This window comes from Hippocampus bargibanti, linkage group LG01 (assembly GCF_051943395.1).
Source record: "Hippocampus bargibanti isolate YZ-2025 linkage group LG01, ASM5194339v1, whole genome shotgun sequence".
NCBI classification, from domain to species: Eukaryota; Metazoa; Chordata; class Actinopteri; order Syngnathiformes; family Syngnathidae; genus Hippocampus; species Hippocampus bargibanti.
In genome coordinates this window covers 32,159,302-32,182,695 of record NC_142734.1, presented here as the reverse complement: position 1 = coordinate 32,182,695, position 23,394 = coordinate 32,159,302, and the positions used below count along the sequence as shown (strand labels likewise).

The 23,394-nt window shown below is 41.5% G+C and overlaps 1 protein-coding gene across 2 annotated transcripts in view; it reads left to right on the top strand.

Moving 5' to 3' along the window:
* The window catches only part of lamb2 (laminin, beta 2 (laminin S)), a 38,231-nt gene extending 14,959 nt beyond the window's left edge, over positions 1–23,272 (top strand). The window contains exons 5-37 of one of the 2 annotated variants that reach the window (XM_089011308.1): positions 44–179; positions 885–958; positions 1,044–1,232; positions 1,426–1,489; positions 3,164–3,366; positions 3,460–3,580; positions 4,631–4,819; positions 4,928–5,107; positions 5,940–6,052; positions 6,699–6,778; positions 8,002–8,137; positions 8,201–8,359; positions 8,978–9,105; positions 10,393–10,525; positions 10,612–10,804; positions 10,925–11,068; positions 11,557–11,788; positions 13,450–13,616; positions 14,038–14,073; positions 15,099–15,323; positions 15,390–15,607; positions 16,407–16,503; positions 16,703–16,884; positions 16,977–17,167; positions 17,451–17,635; positions 18,289–18,530; positions 18,634–18,837; positions 19,713–19,857; positions 19,932–20,139; positions 20,294–20,435; positions 21,118–21,294; positions 21,375–21,534; positions 22,340–23,272. In XM_089011308.1, the coding sequence (XP_088867434.1) occupies positions 44–179; positions 885–958; positions 1,044–1,232; positions 1,426–1,489; positions 3,164–3,366; positions 3,460–3,580; positions 4,631–4,819; positions 4,928–5,107; positions 5,940–6,052; positions 6,699–6,778; positions 8,002–8,137; positions 8,201–8,359; positions 8,978–9,105; positions 10,393–10,525; positions 10,612–10,804; positions 10,925–11,068; positions 11,557–11,788; positions 13,450–13,616; positions 14,038–14,073; positions 15,099–15,323; positions 15,390–15,607; positions 16,407–16,503; positions 16,703–16,884; positions 16,977–17,167; positions 17,451–17,635; positions 18,289–18,530; positions 18,634–18,837; positions 19,713–19,857; positions 19,932–20,139; positions 20,294–20,435; positions 21,118–21,294; positions 21,375–21,534; positions 22,340–22,476 (5,190 nt within the window). In that variant the 3' untranslated portion in view covers positions 22,477–23,272. The remainder of the gene's footprint in view (positions 1–43; positions 180–884; positions 959–1,043; positions 1,233–1,425; positions 1,490–3,163; positions 3,367–3,459; positions 3,581–4,630; positions 4,820–4,927; positions 5,108–5,939; positions 6,053–6,698; positions 6,779–8,001; positions 8,138–8,200; positions 8,360–8,977; positions 9,106–10,392; positions 10,526–10,611; positions 10,805–10,924; positions 11,069–11,556; positions 11,789–13,449; positions 13,617–14,037; positions 14,074–15,098; positions 15,324–15,389; positions 15,608–16,406; positions 16,504–16,702; positions 16,885–16,976; positions 17,168–17,450; positions 17,636–18,288; positions 18,531–18,633; positions 18,838–19,712; positions 19,858–19,931; positions 20,140–20,293; positions 20,436–21,117; positions 21,295–21,374; positions 21,535–22,339) is intronic. The other variant, XM_089011316.1, reaches the window with a different exon arrangement.
* The last annotated feature ends 122 nt before the right edge of the window (positions 23,273–23,394 follow it).

Below are 23,394 nucleotides of genomic sequence, written 5' to 3'. Positions count from 1 at the left end.
GTGCCTTTCTCTCACCTTTCAACCCCCTTCAACCTCAACGCAGGAGGAGAAGAAATGTTTCGACTGCGACTCCAGGCGGCCTTACGACCCCGTCTACAACACCATCAATCACCGCATCGAGAACGTGATCACCACTTTCAAGCCTCATCGCAAAAAGTCATGGTGGCAGTCTGAAAACGGTACGGCATTGTCACAGTCAGAATTGGACAGAATGGCACAGAAGAAGACAGAAGAACTGGGGTTATTTTTAGTCACAGATACTTTTGCATCTCCATGACAACATGGCAGCTTCTCCATATCTATAGTGGTTTCACTCACTGGTTTGAAAGGTCATTTACTATGTTAGTATGCATACTTGCAAGTTTTTTTTTTTTGAGGAGGGGTGGAAAAAGCGGGGGATTATCCTCGGTGCACATATTTTCCATTAAAACTGAAAATGTCGATTAAAATGGAATTCTCTCTCTTTCTCCCCCCACCCTTCCCTCTTCCGTTTCCGACTTTTCCTTTCCTGTGCTTGTCAGCCGTTGTGAGAGGCAGAGTATGATTCATCTTTCATTGTAGACTGTCCTGCGTGTGTGTGTGTGTTCTGCGTGTGTGTGTTCATCAAGTGAACTGTGGCTAGAATGAATTTTTACACCCACCAAATTTAAGATAGCGTTTGGAAAAGCCTGAGAAGCATGATGAATTTCGTCCCATTGACTCTCAATATTAACGATTCCAAAACACGTTTTTATCTTGAAAGGGATTTTTAGCCAATTTATTTCAGGACTCCAGATTTGTCATTACCCAAGACTATCACACTCTTAAAATATTGAAGACATTTAATTGCTCATTCCAAAAACATACCCACATTAAAAAATTTTAAATGTTTATCTGTGTTGCAGGAAAGTCAAACGTGAATATCCAACTGGACCTGGAGGCGGAGTTTCATTTCACTCACCTGATTATGACTTTCAAGGTAACTTCAAAATTTTTTTCACACTCCTCCCCCCAAAAAAAATCTAAACCTCTTTCTTTCCCTTTTTTGTCTTTTTCTCTGGCAGACATTCCGTCCGGCAGCCTTGCTGATTGAGCGTTCGGCCGATTTTGGTCGTACGTGGCAGATTTACCGTTATTTTTCCCATGACTGCGCCACCAACTTCCCTGGTGTATCCCAGGGTCCTTTGCACAGCATCAATGATGTTATCTGCGAATCGCGTTATTCCGACATCGAGCCATCTACCGAGGGAGAGGTGAGTTAGGAATCACACTGGATTTCATTTCTCATATTTCTAGTTGTAATCGGCTATAAAAATAAGATTTTTTTAATATATAAATTGAGAGGCTGACTATGAAAATACCTTCAAAAGTGATCATTTTCAAAGGTTCATGTTTACCGATTCCCACTTCCACATTAGAATTGTGCATGTTATTTTTGTGGCCAAGGTCATCTACAGAGTGTTGGATCCATCCATCAAGATTGAGGATCCATACAGCCCAAACATCCAAAGTAGGTCTCCCACTGGGCCCATTTTCATATGTTATCATACATACCTCTACTCTTGGTAGCTCATCAAATTTCCACCGATGACTCATTGTTCCACGTCGAAGCACGAACAGGATCGCACACCGTCCCATAGGAGATACACAGTGAAATACTGTCTTAGCTGCTCATTCTTTTTCTCTCTTCCTCCGTGTCAAATGTCTCTTCCGGTACAAAATTATAAATAGTTTCTTCTCCCAGATGCTTGGTTGAATAAACGCAGTTGAAATGACAATCTTTTGAGCACACAACATGTGCAAAATTAGTTATTTGTGCCCCACAAATATGACCAGTAATCAGTGGCGGGCCGTGCATGTCAACCCAAGCCTTCAGTGGTGCGACGTCTGAATCAATCCACAGCTGCGAGTGTAGTGTTATTTACCACACGTCCACTAGAAGATGCCATTAGCCATCAAGTAACTTGTGACTTGCAGAAACTCAAAAAATACTGTCATTTAAACGGTTCAATTTTTACTATGCACGTATGGATTCATAATAACCTCATAAAATTGCAATATTATTTGCTATTTTTTCTAGCTTCTGAGCTGTCCAACAGTTCTTAATAATGTCCATCTATACTTGAAAAGTCCGTCTTGAAAATGGCTTTAACAGTATCTGCAACCAAATCCATTTCTTCTGCTCCTTCAGCCATTGTGGGTTGACAAAACTGCTATTAAATAAAATACAAAATATATATTTGCTTATACAGCTGTGTGTGCATACAGTGTGCTAGCTCTGGCCAGTATGGTCTTATCACTAGCGGCTAGCCAATCACAGTTTGCAAAAACCCCTGCAAAAACTCTTCCTCCTTTCCTGCGCCTTGCAGCAGGCCTTGGTTTACCAACTTGAAATCTGATCGGTTAATGCAACAGTTTCATCGACATTGATTTTTGTGCTCCAGGGCCCGCAGAACTGACTGTGACGACATCCAGGTAGATTTCTGACCCTGGTAACAAACGATGGCTGAAATGTGATTGGTTAAATGCTTAATTACGAAACACATTTGGAAGCATCACAACAAGGGAAAAGCAATGAAAGGAAGCTGAAAGACCATTTGGAATTATTTAACAAAAATTCATTGACAAAATATAATTAACATTAGTCTGTGATTCAGATTTTTCGGCCTGCAGAGAAGGCCTTGCAGGCCCTGTCGGCCCACCACTGCCGGTAATTGTCTTGCACGTCATTTTGTCGGCATCTGCAATATAGGAGTTTCCACCTGTAATAGGACATTCAAGGTCAATGCATAAGCTTCATTTGTTTTCTCATACAATATTTTGCTGCAATGAAGTGAGCCACATTTTCTCTTGGACTGGACTATTACACATTAACAATTTCAGTTTTTACACTTTGGTCCGACACGGTGCTGACAAAAGGGGGAAGGAAATTTCTTCAAAGGACAAATCAGATACTTAACTTCTTGGTGTGACTGCCACACACTCAGCTTCGTCATGCTCTGTTTACAGAGCCCTGACCTCCTCCAGCGGGGGTTGTTGTGCGCTCACTCATGTGTGCACAGTATCAGCCCAAAGGGACTTTTTCGGCTTGCTTATCACCACCTTGGCAAACACGACGATACATGAAATGATTCGGTGCAATTTAATTGAATCTTTATGTCATCATTTTGTTTTCGCTCAACAGACCAGCTGAAAATTACCAATTTGAGGGTGAATTTCACCAAACTTCACACACTGGGAGACAACCTGCTAGATCCCAGACCTGAAATTAAAGAAAAGTATTACTACGCTATGTATGAGCTGGTTGTGCGTGGAAACTGTTTTTGCTACGGCCACGCCTCGGAGTGCGCCCCAATTGATGGCATCAGGGATGGTATAGAAGGAATGGTACGCATTCACCCAACAATTTCTTTTTTTTCTTTGTAAAATCAACATCTTTCTCAGAATTACTCTTAACGCTCCCTCGATCTGTGATTGCAGGTTCACGGGAAGTGTGTGTGTAATCACAACACGAAAGGTTTGAACTGTGAGCGATGTGAGGACTTCTACAACGACATGCCGTGGAGACCCGCGGAGGGTCGCAACACCAACGCTTGCAAAAGTGAGTCTGCCACTGAAATACTGATTTTAACTATTTCACCTCTACCCTTTCCCCTAATTTTAGAATCGCAAAGAGAATTTTATTCCTGATGCCCTGTACTTATTTGCGCTGCAAATTCATAGCAATGAGCACATTTTACATAGTGTAGCAATGAGCACATTTTACATCGTGTGTACAATAAAAAAATACTAAGTAAATAACTAAATAAATAGGAAATAAACAAATGCATAAATAAATAAATGAATGAGTGAATGAATGAATGAATGAATGAATGAATAAATAAATAAATGGATAGATGAATGGATAAATATATGGATAAATAAATACATACACATTTAAATAAATGGGAAATAAACGAACACATAAATGAATGAGTAAATAAATAAGAAATAAACAAATAGATAGATAGATAGATAGATAGATAGATAGATAGATAGATAGATAGATAGATAGATAGATAGATAGATAGATAGAAACAAACACATGAATGAATGAATGAATGAATGAATGAATGAATGAATGAATGAATGAATGAATGAATGAATGAATGAATGAAGACAATATGCAAAACCCTTTACTACAACCGTGGTTATTGTGCAGTGCTGTATGAATAACGTTTTGTTCATTTTGAACTGAAATTTTATATGACATTTAAATTTCAAAAAGATATAATCTCAACGTATCCTGTTCATCCAGCTCTGGGACGTCACGGAAGCTATTTGCTATAACCTGTACAGGACTTCCTTTTTTAGCTATAGTCTAAGAGTAAGTGCCTTTAAATTGTACGCCCCTCCCCAAAAAATAAAATAAATATAATCCAATGTCGCCAAGGATCTTAAATATTTCGCATTGTAAAACTTGACACTTGAAAATGAAATGACGGTGGCACGAGGCGAGTAACGATCCTAAATGAGTTGAAAATGCATCTAGTAAAAGATGAAGCCTCAACAATATAAAAAATATAAAATATTATCAAGCATTGCCTTAGTTTATTGACATTTTCCAACGTGAGTGCCTTTAGCCTAACGATAGTGTTTGTTCATTTTCCAGAGTGCAATTGCAATAGCCATTCATCGGTCTGCCATTTTGACATGGCGGTCTATTTGGCCACTGGCAACATCAGTGGAGGCGTGTGTGATGACTGTCTGCACAACACGATGGGCCGAAATTGTGAATTGTGCAAACCTTTTTACTACAAAGAACCATTCAAAGATATCCGGGACCCTCGGGCCTGCGTCGGTGAGTGCAACGTCTGCATATCTGATTGGACAATAGCCAATCATAAACGGCAATGTATGAGCATCTCTAATTCTTATTGATCATTTTCAAAATTGTGTCTCCCCCCAGCTTGTGACTGTGACCCGGAAGGTTCTGAGAATGGAGGGATGTGTGACAGCCACACAGCACCGACGTTGAGCATGGTGGCCGGTCAGTGTCGCTGCAAGGCCAACGTTGAGGGCCAACGCTGTGACAAATGTCGTACGGGCTACTTTGGCCTCAGTGCCAACAACCCTGAGGGATGCCAGCGTAAGTGCACACAAGTGTTATATCGACTTCATCATGCTTTTGAAGTTGTGCTTGTTTCCCGCCATGAGAGCCAAAATCGATTTGGTCAAGCCTGTTTATTCAATTGAACCTTCACTCACAATTGTCATCTTTTTATTGCCATCCATTGTTCATGTTGATGCATACATTTTAACATGACACTTTGAATATAATCAGTAAGGCAACACGCTACTCACTTTGCCACGCTGTTTGTTTATGTCTATACTTATGTGTTTATTTATGTATATATTTATTTCATAACTTTGCTGCTGTGAAATGTCAATTTCTCCACTGCGAGATGAATAAAGGTCCATCCAATCCAATGTATTTAAAACTTTCTATTTTGGGTTTCATGATTCCTAAACAGACTTGCTTTGGAATGCAAAACCAAACAAAAACAAAGGAACACAACAAATATGAATGACCTGATGGCAACCATCCATCCCCTAAACACAACCCTAAAACCATCCATCCATCCATCCATCCATCCATCCATCCATTCATTCATCCACTCAACATTCATCAATCCATTTATCCATCTCTCCATACACCAACCACAACACGCACACCCCACCCACCCAACCTATGCATCCATCCATGCATCCACCCATCATTCCATCCAATCCACCCACCCAACATCCATCCATTCATCCATCCACTCAACATTCATCCATCCATCCATTTATCCCTGCATCCACCAACCACGAACCACACAATCCCACCCAATCCATATCCATCCATCCACCCATCCATCCATCCATTCATCAATTTTTAAAAAGACTGAAAAAAATGGCTTTATTTTTTTCTTCTGCAGCTTGCCGGTGTGATCACAGGGGAACGGTGGCAGGGAGCACCCAGTGCGACCCGATCAGTGGCGACTGCTTCTGCAAGCGTCTCGTCACCGGACGAAGCTGTGATCAATGTCCGGTAAGGCGCTCAACGTCGTGCTGGCAAAGGTCCCACGTTTATAACTGGCATTATACTCTCAAATTACTGAATTTGCTCAATGAAAAGCTGATTGACTCAGAGTTTTGCACTAATAGTTACTACTTATTATTGTTTTCTTCCTTTCTTTACGCTTGTTTTCACTGTCCGTCTTGTCCCACTCATCCAGGAATAGTGTGGGCAGGAATGTGAGCTCCTGCCTGGACTCTCTAAAATTAGTTGGGGAATTTTAGGATAGTCCATTTGGTGTGGGTTTCCATCAGCGCTAAAAATGGTCAGGTCTGCAAGTGGATCTTAAATTGGGTAAAGCAAGAAATAACCACTGAGCGCTAAAGCGTTCAAGTATTCATGCAAACAATGAAACTGACTTCTGAAAGTGGTTGCTGTGTCATCGAAAACACAACCACTGTTTTGGAAGAGAAGACAACTCAAAATGTTAAATAACAGGAGCCAGTCAGCAGTGGTATACCACAAAGCTGTGAATGTTACTCTTTGAGATTACAGGGTTGGTTTCACTCTGTGTGACTCAACCACTGCTTTTAGAGAATGACGGGTGATGTTTTCAGTTGGCAAGATTTCCTCTCTCTGTCTTTGCCTTTCATTTTATCTGTTTATCTATCTCTCCCAGCCAGAACACTGGGGCCTGAGTCTTGACCTGAACGGCTGCCGAGGTTGCGAATGTGACAGTGGAGCTGCTCTGGATAACCAGTGAGTGATGAGCACATTCAAATCAATAGAGCCCCAGTCGCCTCCTGTTTAGTCTGTGGCACTACAGTTTATCATCCACTTATTTAAATGGCAGCACTGAATGACAATGACAAATGTATTTGGAGTGAGAGAGAGAGAGAGAGAGAGAGAGAGAGAGAGAGAGAGAGAGAGAGAGAGAGAGAGAGAGAGAGAGAGAGAGAGAGAGAGAGAGAGAGACAGTGAATGAAAGAGGGGGAGAGAAAGAGGGAGGGAGAGAGAGAGAAAGCGGGGAGAGAGAGAAAGCGGGGAGAGAGAGAAATAGAGTGAAAGAAGAGAGAGAGAGGGAGAGAGAGAGAGATAGGGAGAGACTGTGAATGAAAGAGGGGGAGAGAAAGAGGGAGGGAGAGAGAGAGAAAGCGGGGAGAGAGAGAAATAGAGTGAAAGAAGAGAGAGAGAGAGAGAGAGGGAGAGACAGTGAATGAAAGAGGGGGAGAGAAAGAGGGAGGGAGAGAGAGAGAAAGCGGGGAGAGAGAGAAATAGAGTGAAAGAAGAGAGATAGAGAGACAGTGAATGAAAGAGGGGGAGAGAAAGAGGGAGGGAGAGAGAGAAAGCGGGGAGAGAGAGAAATAGAGTGAAAGAAGAGAGAGAGAGGGAGAGAGAGAGAGAGAGAAAGAGAGGGAGAGACAGTGAATGAAAGAGGGGGAGAGAAAGAGGGAGGGAGAGAGAGAGAAAGCGGGAAGAGAGAGAAATAGAGTGAAAGAGAGAAAGACACAGAAAGCGAGAGAGAGATACATAGAGAGAGAGAGAGAGAGAGAGAGAGAGAGAGAGAGAGAGAGAGAGAAAGAGAGGGCAGGAGTGAATGAGACCGACAGAGAGAGAGAGAGAGAACATGAGAGATGGCAAGAGAGAGAGAGAGTGCAAGATAGAGAGAGAGTGAGCGACAGTTAGAAAGAGAGAGAGAAAGAGAAAAAGAGAGCGGGAATAGAGAGAAATGGAGTGAGAAAGAGATACAGAGAGAGGAAGAGAAAGAGGAAGACAAAAAGAGAGAGAAAGAAAGACTGAGAGAGAGAGACTGAGAGAAAAAGACAGAGAGATAAAAACAGAGAGAGAGGAAAGAGAGAAATGGGGGCAACACAGAGAGAAAGAGAGCAAGAGACTTTCCCCAACAACTAGGTGTTTTGTGAATTCAAACCAAAAAAAATCACGACAGTCGTACTTTATGTAAAATCATTCGCTCTCTCCAGCTGCTTCATCGATAGCGGACAATGTCACTGCCGCAGTCACATGACAGGTCGCCAGTGTACACAGGTGGAGTCTGGCTATTTCTTCATGACTCTGGACTACCTCTTGCATGAAGCCGAATTGGCCAAAATGGGTCAGGTGAGGAACATCTATGACATGATGCATTCAACTGCACAAATAAACTTCTCCGACTTCTATCAGGGCTGCACATTAGAGGCCAGGGAACACCAGCAAGGCCGTTCGGCCACATGGACAGGACTCGGGTTTGCCCGCGTACCCGAAGGTGGAACTCTTGAGTTCATCATCAGCAACATCCCTTATTCCATGGAGTATGACCTGCTCATTCGCTACGAGTCACCGGTGGGTGTATTTCAAGCACAAAGTGTTTAGACACACCCCATCAATTCAGCTGTCAATCAGAAGTTGTGCATTTTCTGTTAGCCGTTCATCCATATTCTGATCCTCTTATCATCATAAAGGTCACAGGGCATGCTCGCGACAATCCCAGCCATCTTTGGGCAGTAGCCAGGGGGCACCTTGAACCGTTTGGCAGTCAATTACAGGGCAGAATGGGATAACTTAGAGCATCCTATCAGCCTGCCATGCATGTTTTAGGAATTTGGGAGGAAACAGAAAACCCATGGGGGAGAACACAGGGAGGCCGCAGCCAGAATTGAACCTTGCGCATCTGCACTGACGCTGCTAACCAGCTGACTACTAGGCCTCAATATCTTACACTTAAATCTTCATTCTAAACATATGTGAACATTTTAAAAATCATAACTGCTGTCCTGAATAAATGGAAAGACATTCCCACAGACGCGCTCCAAAATGTTTCCCAGATGATTGGAAGCTTGTATTGCCATAAAGTACAATATTACTCCCCGTAGGTGAAATGACCAGATATCTATTTTTGTTTGATACAAAGATGGACGACGTAGATGACATCCATCGCCTCATAACATTTATCTATTCCAGATGCCCCGGGACTGGGAAGAAGTACGAATAACAGTCATCCGTCCAGGCCCGATTCCAACCAGCAGCCCCTGTGGGAACACAATCCCAGATGATGACAAACTCGTTGTCGCCCTGCCTGCTGGAGGAAGGTTTGTTGCTCTAGTGCACATACACACACTCAACCACAAAATTTGGGAAGGTGGAAAAATATTCAGAACTACTTATGTGTGAAATATTTATGGTGGAGACTGTTGCTACTACTGCAGAATCTTACTTACTGAGAGAGTGAATGAGAGAGAAGGCGAGAGAGAAGGCGAGAGAGAGAGAGATATGGATATACTTTTTGTATTGAGTGTGTATTGAGTTTCATCAAATCACATAATTTTTACCAAACAAGATTCTTTTTGTTTTAAAATGCACTTTCACGTTTTACAAACATTATCAACCATTTGCATGCCAATTAGGAATACTAGTATTATTTAATCGTGTGTGTGCATCATGGTATTTAAATATGTTTGTGTATGTATGTATGTATGTTTTTTTCAGCACTTTTATGTTATTTTACAATGTCACATGTACTCACCAGCCTTGTTTGTAACTACAAATTTCCAAAATCCACCGTGCGTGTGCGTGCGTGCGTGCGCGTGCGTGCGTGTGTGTGTGTGTGTGTGTGTGTGTGTGTGTGTGTGTGTGTGTGTGTGTGTGTGTGTGTGTGTGTGTGTGTGTGTGTGTGTGTGTGTGTGTGTTAATTCCGGGTTGAGTGAACACTGGTGCGTCTGGCTGCAGTTGCTCACCGGCAGAAAAACTTATCCTGCTACTGTAAAGTGTCCTTGAGAGTTTTGAAAGGTGCTTATAAATTAAATGTATTATTATTATTATTATTATTATTATTATTAATAATAATATTATTGTTTGGGAGCCTTTTCCTGAGCGAGTTGCTTGTTCTGTCGCCACAAAGGAAGACAAGTCTTCTTGTGCCGGTCCCAAGCCCAGATAAATACAGAGGGTTGTGTCAGGAAGGGCATCCGACGTAAACGCTTGGCCAAAACAAACATGCGGATCAAACCTCTAAAGATGGAGGACACTAATTCGCTGTGGCGACCCCTTGTAGGGAAAAGGCGAAAGGAAAAGAAGATTATGTTCGCAACATCGTGTAGGCACTTTGTAATCAAGAGGCACAATGCTACCATCTGCTGGCTTTCGTTGATATTTTATTTACTTTCCAGGCTAAAAGGGATCCTAAACTTCGAAGATTTCAAGGGTAAACATTTTTTTGAAGAATCAATTTGATCTCTTCATTGTTTTTGACATATACTTAATGCCTTTAAAAAGCATTTTGCTATTTGCTATTGCCTGAAAATTGTATCACATGGCCCTCAGGGTAAAAACCAATATGCCTGTAGGATTTCATCTTTGTTTTTTTAATGTATGCTTAGGTACATGGTTCCTCCTCAGCCTGTGTGTCTGGAAAGAGGTGTAACATATACCATCCGCTTCGAGTTCAGACGCTATCAGGATGCCAATGTTGTCTTTAATGGAGCTTCCAACGCCGTCCTCTTTATGGACTCTGTGAGGACGAATCCTTCCTTTTTGTCTCATTCCATACGACAAAATCGTTCCCAGTTCAATTTTGTGACCGTGCCTCTTTGCTCCAGGTTGCTTTAATGCCCCGTCACTCCTCCATGGAGCTCTTCAACGCCGGAGACTTGGCTTCGAGTACCAGGAAACAGACTTATGAGCGCTACCGCTGCCACGAGGGTTCAAAGAGCGTGACTCACCCGTCCATGACTGACACCTGCGCTAAGCTAATCTCAAGCATGTCGGCTGTTATTAACGACGGGGCTTTGCGTGAGTATGCAGACACATTTTTAATGTTATTCAATCATGGTACGGTGAACCCATGAATTCCCCTCGTTGCATTTATTTTTCTTTGTGAACCCACCACTGAAAAGAACTGTTTCCCTCCAGCTTGTAACTGCGACCCCCAGGGTTCCATCAGCTCAGTGTGTGATGTCCGCGGGGGTCAGTGTCGCTGCAGGCCTAATGTGATTGGCCGACAATGCGAACAATGTGCCCCAGGAACTTATGGCTTTGGACCGTCGGGCTGCATTGGTGAGTAGAGATATTTACATGTCATTTCTGAAAGTGAGGTAGTGACGTATGTAAAGTGAGGTAGTGACGTATGTAAAGTGAGGTAGTGTCGTATGTAAAGTGACGTAGTGCAGTAATGCAAAAACAAACAAAAAAAGGTTGAAGTGAGGTCTTGCAGAAAAAAACAAGAATAACTAGTACATTCACCTACTACAATATCTAACTATAATATTAGTATAGTATAAGTTTTAATAGTGTCAACATAATACAATTTTGAAAAAAAATGTGATATGCACAACATTTTTTAAGTGGTTATATTTTCACCTGGTTTCCATTTGCAGTGTACAGTACAGTATCTGCATTTCAGTAGCGAGTGTGGCGGCCTACTGTACACAAGCCTCACCTTGTGGCGTTCCTCATAACGCATTGGGAAAATTCCACACCTCAGTCCTCTTATTGACGATCTTTCAATTCAAAATCGATTCTCGTTCCATCTTCTCTCCGTGCAGCCTGCGGTTGCAGCGTGGAAGGATCGCTCACTCGGCTGTGCGACAAGTACACCGGGGAGTGTCAGTGTCGACCCGGAGCGTTTGGCCAGCAATGCGACAGATGCCAGGCAGGTCACTGGGGCTTCCCTAACTGTCGCCCCTGCCAATGCAACGGCCACGCCGACGAGTGTGACCAGAGGAGCGGTGCGTGCATTCACTGTAAGGACAACACCGGAGGAGACAAATGCGACAGGTGATCTCTTTGGATTGGATTGTATTTGCCTTTTTTGCTCTTGCAGTGGAGAAATTGACATTTCACAACAGAAAAGTTGTGAACAGAAGAGGAAAGGAAAGAAAGAAGTAGAAAAACAGAATACAGTAGCTGCTGTAAAGGCAGCCACTCTCGCTGTGCCATCTCGAAGTCAAAACCACAACAAACAAAAAATAAATAAAAGATGAAAGAGGAGAGGATCAAAGCATCCTTTTCACCAGTGGATCAGGGATGTCATGGTGGAAAGTGCACGTCTCCTACAAGCTAAATGTTGAAAGCAAACATGAAGCTGTAGCATCCATTGATGAAAAGAGATTGTCTCCCACGTATATCCGCTTCAATTCCAAGGCGCGACAGTTCCAAGATGGCATATGCATCGCCAGACTATTTGTTCTTGTTTAATTTATTTGGGTTGCGATGCATACATAATTATAACCTAAGAACTAATACCCCTTTCACCTGTTAACCATTGCAACCTCTGTCGTAGGACGTGGTAACAACAAGGTATCATGTTTAAGTACATGTCAGTATTTTGTTTTGCCCAAAGCAGACATCCATGAAACGTTAATATTACATTTTTTTCCAATTTAATCCAACGTGGTGGAGTGGTGATTATCTCCGAAGCTAGATTCTACTTTCGATATTTGCCTGCCACAAGTAAAATATTATCAAATAATCATCATCATCTGAAAAAGGCGCGTCACAACAACATATGTGACACTCTGACGAAGGCGGAAGTACATGCCTAAACATGTAATGTAATTGAACACCTAAAAACGCCACTGTCTGTAAAAAAATAATCTGTTGAAAATTACATAATCATCATCATAATAATAATACATTTTATTTAGAAGTGCCTTTCAATACACTTAAGAACATTAAAGTTACAGATCAAATTATAAATAACAAAATAAAAGATTAATATTAACTGCCTGTGTTTTTCAATATATGGGTTTTCACTTCAATCACCACACAAGTAAATCTGGTTGTTCTTGTCAGGATTTTGCTCATTTATATTGACGTTCCAAAACGAATATCAAATATTAAATTGTAGTGAATCAGAATCATCTTTATTGGCAAGTATGTAGAACACACAAGGAATTTGTTTGCGGTAGAACACGCTGCACTAGTATCATCATCAAAACAATTGCAAAGAGGCACTATACAGTTCCGTTTGGGCTACTGTTCAAAGAGTTAATGGCTTGGGGGAAGAAGCTGTTTAAATGTCTGCTGGATTTGGTGCGCATGGATCGGTAGCGCCTGCCTGAGGGGAGTAGCTGGAAAAGGTAGTGGGCAGGGAGCGGAGGGTCCAGTAGGATTTTACGCGCCCTAGTTTGGATTCTTGCAGTGTGCAAGTCCTCGAGAGTGGGTAGGGCGGTGCCAATGATTTTTTTCTGCCGTCCTAACTGTCCGTTGAAGTCCTGCTTTTTTTCCTTTTTTTTTCAAATGAATTCCGGTTAATTCCCATGAGTTTTCCACCGTGAACATTTTCCATTCCTAATAATCCGAAAAGACCAACACCACTTTTTCAAAGATTCTCAGTTTTATTCAACATATCACACACAGGGTGATTTTTTTCACATGTTTACAAAATGCAGAATATACCAAACACTCTGATTGTCTCGAATTGACCCTTTCTGAAGGTGCGCCAATGGCTACTATGGTAACCCGATTCCGGGTGTAGCAGCTGTCCGGTGTCGCCCGTGCCCTTGTCCGGATGGCCCTACCAGCGGACGACATTTTTCAGCATCCTGTTACCAAGACAACCGTAACAGGCAAATTGTCTGCAACTGTAACCAGGGATACACAGGTAAACAGATTTAGGATGAGCCTAAATTTGAAAATTTGGTTCGGACTTTATAATAATAATAATAATAATAATAATACATTTAATTTCTAAGCGCCTTTCAAAACTCTCAAGGACACTTTACAGTCATGGGACTTTCTTGTATGGGTGAGCAGCGGCAGCCATTCGCGCCAGCGTTCATGGAATTTCATACGTTTGATTTGCATACACGGCCCGAGTAAAATGATGTGGCAGATTTGGCCCCTGGGCCTTGACTTTGACACCTGTGCTTTCAAGTGAGCGAAATGAGCTATTCCATGAAGCAAAGTGCTGGATTTTGTATTTTGAAACCTATGGTTTCACTTTATCCACAGAAGAAGTTGAAATATCACACGTCACTTTAAATATTTTGTTGTTTCCTCCTTCCCTTATATTATTGCTACAGGGATTGTTAAACGCTCCAGGCTAACCCTTTGTAAACGTGAGTAAAAGAAAAAAAAAATCCATTTTGGAATTGACCGTCCACCACTGCCAACGTCACCGCAAGTCTGTCTTTATTTACCACCATGTCCTGGCCATGCATGCTTTGCTTTCACACCTCTGTGGTCCAAAATGCTCAGACATGCCTCCACAAATGAGTTTTCTTTGTGAGCGGCTGTGCGGAGCATCACGCAGTACCGTGGACACTGTTGTTAAAATGTCGGCTGACCACTTTCTCAAGCTTACGTGTGCCTTGTATGGTACGCAGTTGTACCCCATTGAGATTTCTTATCAAAAGCGTCATTCATTTGACTGCTTTGGGTGGTCACAAATAAGTTATACTCCGACTTGTGTTTTGGTATTCTGTTGCGTGGGGTACATTGTGGATCTTTATCAGAATCAGAATCAGAATACCTTTATTTGTTCGTTATAAACAGACATTTTTACTCTCTGAACTTGTAAGTGGATATTTTTTTCCCCCCAATTCAGGATCTGACCAAAATGTCCTATTTCGTTTGTAATGGAGGGAAAAAGTGTCTGTTTGAAGAACTGTTCATTCTTTGGAGCTGATACTCCTTTGCTTTTGCCACTCAGACCAAACTTTTATCTTTTTCCCCTCCCAAGGCTTGATGAATGTGACCATTTCATCTTTCCCCACCTTCTCATTCCTTCTTGCTTAAATTTCCTCTTGTACTCCCTCCTGCCAGACTCAAATATGCCAAGTATTTTTATTTTCAGTCGCATAACACGCTGTGGCACACGATTGAATCTGAGAGACCTGGCATTCAAACGGTTGTTTTGTGCGGCGAGCACTTTTTACGTTGAAGAGGAGGGGGGTGTTTTTGATCAGCTGGTTTGGCAGGACTGATTTCCCGAGCATTATTTTAATGCTAATTAGCTATCTCTCTAATTATTGTACCCATTAACTGTAGTTACTGGGTTCTCCCAAACAGACACTTTGCCTGATCTGCGTAAATCCAAACCGCTTCCTCTGGTCCAACGAATCTGTATTTTCTCTCAATTAAGGGACTCGGTGTGAGGCGTGTGCCCCCGGTTACTATGGCAACCCCTCTCAGCCCGGGGGAGGCTGCCGGCCGTGCCAATGCAACAACAACATCGACCTGTCCGATGTTGACGCGTGCGACCGGCGGATCGGCGAGTGCAGGAAATGCCTTTACAATACAGAAGGGCCAGACTGCGGCATCTGCAAAAGTGGTTATTTCGGCGATGCTTCCAGACGCAACTGCAGGAGTAAGTCATTTTTTTCCACCCTTCCTGCTTCCCTAATATAATAAATCATCATATGTGTGTCTTTAGAATGCATATGTAACTTCCTCGGTACGGAGCGCAGCCAGTGTTTGGAACGTGAGGATTGCGTGTGTCAACGCCACACTGGCCAGTGCCAATGTCTACCAAACGTTATCGGTCAGACGTGTGACCACTGCTCTCCCGGCCACTGGAATCTGGCTAGTGGCAAAGGTTGTGAATCCTGCAGTTGTGACCCCCACAACTCAGTCACCTCATCATGTAACGAGGTACATACAGTAAACGCGCATGAAATGAAACATCACAGCCAAAAAGTGTAGTCTCATTTGAATTTGGGTTCAATACACGTTATGGACCAAAAAAGGTCTGAATGCGCTGCAGCTGTTTTAATGGTATTTTAAAGGAGTCCAGTAAAAAGTGCATCACTGAATTTTGGGGGTCTTCGATTTTAGTAGGTCCAATCAGTCAAATAATAAGGGCTGACAATTCAAAAATGTTATGGAGTAAAAAAACTAACAAAAATAAATAAATAAACGAATCAACAAATGAATGATTGAATGAATAAATAAACAATTAATGAAATAAGCGAGTGGATGAATGAATAAATAAACAAATAAATAGACAGATTAAACATACAGATAAATACATCAATCAAACAATCAATCAATAAAGCAATCAAAGCAATCAATAAACAAATACATCAACCATCAATAAATCAATCAATAAATCAATCAATAAATAAATCTATAAAATAATCAATAAATTACTTAAGAAATAAATACAGGGCTGAAAATTCAAAAATATTGTGAGATAATAGCAGCAGCCCCCTAAAACAAACAAACCAATAAATGAATAACCCAATAAATAAATGAATGAATAAAGAAGTTGATGAATTAATGAATAAATAAACAAATAAATAGACAGCTAAATAGACTGTTAAATAAATAAATAAATGCGGGGGGGGGGGGGGCGAGAACTGAAAATTGTGCAGTATTAGCACCAGCCCCTCTAAAAGAAAGGTCCAATTGTTTTTTTCCAAACAATTTTTCCTCTCCATTTTTTTTTCAGTTTAGTGGACAGTGTCAGTGCCGCGATGGATTCGGTGGGAAAACCTGCACAGACTGTCAGGAGAACTACTGGGGAGACCCTCAGACGCAGTGCAGAGGTCAGCACCATGTGCCAAAGTCATATACTTCTTTGTTGCCTCTAGATGGCAACAAAGTACTACTTTTATCGAAAATGAAACTTGACAGTTTCTTGACTCCCATATGCCACGAGACGGTCGCAAAGCATATTAGAATGTTGTCTGTAACACAAACAGAATTGTGTTGACTTCATTTCTTCGTCTCTGCCTCTCTTAACAGCTTGCGACTGCGACTGGCGAGGCATTGAGACGTCTCAGTGCAACCGAGTCACGGGTCATTGCGTATGCCAGCAAGGGGTGTCGGGTGTCCGCTGTGACCAGTGCGCCCGAGGTTTCTCCGGTGTCTTCCCCAACTGCCAGCCCTGCCATCAATGCTTCGGGGACTGGGACCGCATTGTCCAGGTGCGGGATCCTCTTTCGGGGTTTATAGTTAGAGCGAGTGGGATTAAATGTAAAGTCAGCAACGGAGCAAAAATATCTTCTCCTACAAAAAGGACTTGGCGGTGCGCACCAGGGCTTTGGCAGATCGCGCCCATGAGATTCAGACCACAGGCCTTACCGGCCCATACGAGAAAGCTTTCAGGGACCTCGAGGAGAAACTGGCCCAAGCTCAAAGTATCGTCAACTCACGCAACGCCACTGCTGCCGCCATTACCACTCTCATGGAGCTGATCGAACAGCTTAGGTGCTGGTTTCTTTATGACTTCAAATCTTTTCCTTTGTGTAATGCATACAGGATGTTACATGACAATTACCGTGACTGTCGGCTTTAACTTTGTAAGTGGCCTGGTTTATCTTCTGGAGGCTTTCCGCCTTTCTATAAAAGAGCATTTTCGATTATATCTTGATAGTCTTAAATGGATTAAGTATTATATTCTACTCCATTGCTTCAACTTTTTAAAATAGTATTTTAAAAATCACAACCTGTTTCATGAATAATATCCATATACATATCCCCTTTTCCTTAGATCTCAAATTGGCGACACCACCGACACATTGAACCGCCTGGAAGGAGATTTGACTCTCGTCCAAGACAGCAATTCAGAGGCAAGCAAGGAGCTGAGTTCGCTCGAGAGAGAGGCCAGAAAACTGAACCTTACCTCAGAGCAGCTCCATCACCAGCTCGATGTCCTCAAAAACTCCAATTTTCTTGGTGAGGAAGTAAAAGGCATTCACTTATTATTATTATTATTATTATTATTATTATTATTATTTATTTTCCTTTCGGCTTTTCCCTTGACGGGGTCGCCACAGCAAATCAGTGTCCTCCATCTTCAGAGGTTTGATCCGCATGTTTGTTTTGGCCAGGCTTTTACGTCGGATGCCCTTCCTGACACAACCCTCTGTATTTTTCCGGGCTTGGGACCGGCACAAGAAGACTTGTGTCCCTTTGTGGCTACAGAACAAATTCCGCTGCAGATAAAATACTAAAATGGTTCCACGTTGTTTGACATTATATTAATCTGATTCACGTTTGGAAACATTGGCCAGACATTTCCAACCATTTTAAGGCATGTATTATTAATAATAAATCATTATTATTATAATTACAATACCTTATTAATATTGATATTTACTGTATATTGTTGGTGGTAGTAGTAGTAGCAGTAGTAGTTATTAATAGTATATATTTGAATTTTGAAAATGTGTCATTATAAAATCGTTTTCACAAAAATCCACGTAACTGTGAAATCAATACTCCATATTAACTATAAAATTCAGATAACTAAAGATGCACTCTGATTAGGTACGGCTCAAAACAAATTGTGCTGTTTGTCCTCTTTTGTCATCCCTTTTTCTGCTCAGGCGCATACGACAGCATTCGCACCTCCTACAACAAGTCTTGGGACGCTGAGCGACGTGCCAACCAGTCAACCGTGAGCAGGTCGAGCACAGTCAGCCAATCGGCAGACACCCGCCGTCGCACCGAGCGCCTCATCTCCGCTAAAAAGGACGACTTCAACCGCAAAAATGGCGCCAACAAGCGATCGCTGGGAGAACTCAAGGCCAAAGTCCAGAATCTGGACTTGCGGAAGATCAACGAAAAGGTCTGATCTCGGTCGCCAAGGTGTATGAATAATACTGATGTGTAACTGTTTTTACATATACATAAACAGCATTAACAATGAAACCAAACCCATCCCACAACAGGTTTGTGGTACAACAGGCGATGCTCCCTGTGCGGAAAGCCCTTGCGGAGGTGCGGGTTGCCGTGACGATGAAGGAAACCGTCACTGTGGAGGCCTAAACTGTAACGGTGCTGTAGCAGCAGCTGACAATGCTTTGGAGAGAGCCAAGCATGCAGAGAAGCAGCTCAACAAAGCCATGGGAGAAGTGGAAGGACTCGTTACCAAGGTATGGAAGCACCCTACTTCCTTATCGTTGTCATATCTGTTGCCACCCAAATGGATTGACTTTTTAAAAAACTTGCTATGTATGATGTGCAACACAAAAAAAAATGTACCGCTGTACCTATCATTAAAAAAAATTACATGTTGAAATGTGCTAAATTGTATTTTGTAAAGCAGCTGCACAAAAAAAAGCCATGGCTTGTTTCTAGATCCAGATGATTTTATTTCAGGCAACCATTTCATAAAATAAAATCAAGCAACTTCAACACACATTTTTTATTAACTCATTCACTGCCAGACGATGTGCAAAAAAGTGTTCACTCCAGTGCCAGGGTTTTTGTCATTTTCACTCAAATTCCACAACCCATTGAGTTTTAGGACTGCATCAACATTCAATACAGCATTAGAAACATTAGACTCTCTTCTTTTATTAGAAAAAAAGAGTTAATTCCTAAATTGTATGGGTCTGGAGTTATCTGAGCTTGAAATGGGGGCAGCTGTACAAAATACAATACAAAACAATACATACACATTGATCTATATAGCGCTTTAACAACAGCTGAAGCTGTAAGAAAGCGTTATTATTGACAAAAGGCAAACGCTACCCCCTCGTGGAAGTGAAAAACCTTGCCAGAGGTCTGATCAGTGCGTTATTTGCACCCCCTGCAAGAAAAAGCAAAAACCGAGCAAACTCGGGAATGGCACTCCACGTCACACTTTTCAATACACGGATAAATTCGGGAATAGCAGCGAATGAGTTAATTTAACTGGACACCTGCTCTTTCACAAATACAAATTCCGTTGTTCGTTATACAGTATGTAAAACAACAAAAAAGCATGAATTGTAACACTAAGTTGAACTCATATTGTTTTGGTAAGGTGGCAGAAGCAAAGACCAAAGCAGAGGAGGCCAGGGGTAAAGCCCAAGCAGCCCTGGACAAAGCGAAGACCACCAAGAACCAAGTGGAGCGCTCCAACAAGGACCTGCGAGACCTTATCAAACAAATCAGGGACTTCCTCATGCGTGAGTCCACCCCATTAAAGAAATCATGGCAACGACTTCTTAACTTGAACTTGTGGTCTTCACCTTTATCTTAGAGGAAGGGGCCGACCCGGACCATATTGAGGCGGTGGCCAATCGTGTGCTGGAGCTTTCCATCCCCGCTTCCCCTCTCCAGATCAAACATCTTGCGGATGAAATTAAAGAACGCGTCCGCAGCCTCTCCAACGTCGATGCCATTCTGGCGCAGACGCAGGACGATGTCCGTAGGGCGGAGAAACTACTGCTGGATGCTAAGAGGGCAAGGTATTTGTCATCATTCAATCAAACAGTCAAGTAGGATGATGAGGACATGTTTTGGATATGAGATTTGGGCTTCTGTCAACAATGCTTCAAAAGAACCTGGAAGTCGATTCTGAAAACCATCCCCAAAAAACATCTTCTGTGTACTGCTGTGCAGGCATCATGCTGAAGGCGTAAAGACCACCACGGAGAGAGTGAAGCAGGCCTTGGTGGATGCTAAGACTTCCCAGATGTCGGCAGAGAAGGCCATCGCCTTAGCCAGAGCTGACATTGATGACACAGAGACCCGCCTGGCGCAGGTAACCAAAAGTACTCAGAACACTACTTTTAATCTTCAAATGTATTCTATTTTTGTTACCCATCATGACGTTAGAGTGCAAATTCCACATAATCCGTATCATGGAACAACGAAAGACTTTCTGATTCTGATCATGACACAGGATGTTCTCATTTCATTTTCGGAATATAAATTAATTGAATTACTTCATTTCCAGACTCCATATGTCACAATTGGATTGAATTAGCCTTTATTAGTCTCACAGTGGAGAAATTTCCATTTCACAGCAGCAAAGTGATGAAAGTAAGAGGAAAGGAAAGGAAGAAGTAGAAAAACAAAATACAGGACCTGCTGCAAAGGCTGCGCCATGTTGAAGTCAAAACAACAACAAAAACTAAATAATGTGACATTGAGGAAATGAGACTGTCTCACATAAATCCGCTTCAATTCCAAGCCGCAACAGTTCCACATACGCATCGACGCTCTGCGCTGACACTCCTTTCTTTTCAATCACACAACCTGTTAACTGTGAGAGCATTTATAACATTTTACTATTCCTTGGTGTCATGGGTTCAATTATCTCTCATGGGTAATCCCCGAAATGGAATTATATTTTACTTGTGTTTCAAAATTTGTGAAACCACCCTGACTCTTATCGTACCCATGGTACGACTTTCACGTTACTTGCACACGAACCTCCACAGATGGAATCAGAGACTTCTAACAGTGAGCGACAACTAAGCGAAGCCATAGACCGTCTGAGCACATTGGGCCGTGAGATCAACGTGTTGAAGACCAAACGCGCTAACAACAGCATGGCAGCAGCTCGGGCTGAAGAGACGGCCACCATGGCGCGAGACAAGGCAAACGAAGCCAAGCAGGTACGCATGTGTTTTGATCACTCTTTCCGGGAAAATGTTGCCTCAATCACTCACATACACTCTCAATTTTTAATGCTTAGATTCTTGACGGACAGCTGACCGATAACTACCATGAGGTGAAACAGCGTGTTGACACCAAAGCCAAAGCTGTTCAAGATGCCAAGACGAAAGCGGAGAGCCTCAGGGACGAAGCGAAACAATTATTGCTGGACGCCCAGAAAAAGCTACAGAGACTAGCAGGTATTTATTTATTTGTTTATTTATTTAATTTATCTTTTTTATTTATTTATTTGTTTATTGAATTGTGCGTGTGTGTGTGTGTGGGTGTGTGTGTGTGTGTGTGTGTGTGTGTGTGTGTGTGTGTGTGTGTGTGTGTGTGTGTGTACGTCATTCATTCATTCATTCATTCATTTATTAATTTATTCATTCATCTATGTAGGTGAAATCAACCCCACCAAAATATTGTCACGGCGTGCCTTCGCTGGGTCTCAACATGGCATCCCAATCTTCCGGGTAGAGTGAACGCTGGCACGAATGGCTGCCGCTGCTCACCCGCACAAAAAAAAAAAAGTTCTTATCACGTGACTGTAAAGTATCCTTGACAGTTTTGAAAGGCGCTTGGAAATTAAATGTATTATTATTATTATTATTATTATTATTATTATTTTTTTACGATGATGATGATGATGATGATTATTATAATTATATATATTCTTCTATTTATTTATTTGTTTGTTTGTTTATTTATTTAGGTATTTGTGTATGTATTTATTTATCTATATATCTATCCACCTATGTATTTATTCATTTGTTTGTTTGTTTGTTTGTTTGTGTGTGTTAAGAAAAAGTGAAGGAAAAAGTACAAAATGAATCATGGTCTTAAATGGTTATATTCAAATTCAGAAGAGTTTCGAAATTAATTGGGTGTAATAGGCTGGCGACTTTGGCAGTGCCGAAAATTGATGGATTTTTGTTAGAAAAAAGAAGAAGGCATTTTTACGTGTATTTAATGTTGAATTCCCGCCGAAATATTTTGCTCCCGCAGAGCTGGAGAAAAACTATGAAGAGAACCAGAAAAAGTTGGAAGGGAAAGCTCGTCAGCTTGATGGCTTGGAAGACAAGATGAAAGCAATCCTCAATGACATCAACAAACAGATCCAAATTTACAACACATGTCAGTAGTAGATGCCTCTTTTGGGCGAACTTACTCTTCTGCACACTGCGGAACATGAGAGGAAAGATGAATGTGTGCAAGGTGTATTGTTTTTCAGTGTTTAAAAAAACGAGCTGGAATTGTATGCTTGTTAATGTGAGTACTGAATATGAAAAAAAATGTGTCTAATTTAAATCACAGATGTCAAAGTCCAAAGATACAAGATTAACGTTTTTTTTCCAATTTGGAGACTGCAGTAAAAAAATACCAAAAAATGGTAAGGTTGTTTTAATCTTTACTCACCATATTTGACCTGCTGGAATTCAATCGCTGGGTGGCTTGGTTTTAAACCGATTAAATCCAGACTGTCATTTTTAAACCACCTCTGTTTTTTTTCCACAATCGAATGCAAGCCAATAAGGAATGCATCAAACATGTATTCTGGTAATCAACTCTCAAGATTAAGGGCGGAATTAAGAACTGGTAAATTGAATGTCCAGTATGGCACTTGTGAGTATCGCATCACATTTAACTTGAATTTTAACAGCCTCATTATCTTCCATATTCCTGATAACTGTTTCAATTATACAATACAAAGCTGGCGTAAACTCGAGCCACCCATAAATAATCATACACAATTATTATTATTAGAATAAATGGTAACATGTATTTCACATCATAACTTGGGACAGTACATTATCTAACGTGTTTGACAAAACACGTTAAAAATGTGACATACCAAAGACAAGAACAAAAATGCTAATGTAATATTGTACTATTGGATAACAGTGCCTTAACTTTGTCAATAAAGGTTTTAAATATGTATTTATTTGAGTTATTTGTTGAGTATTTTCACCATAAATTTCCAAATATTGCATATTATAATTTTCTGTTTGAATTATGCAGATTTCTTCTTGCAAATGGACATGTTTAAAATTTAACTTAAC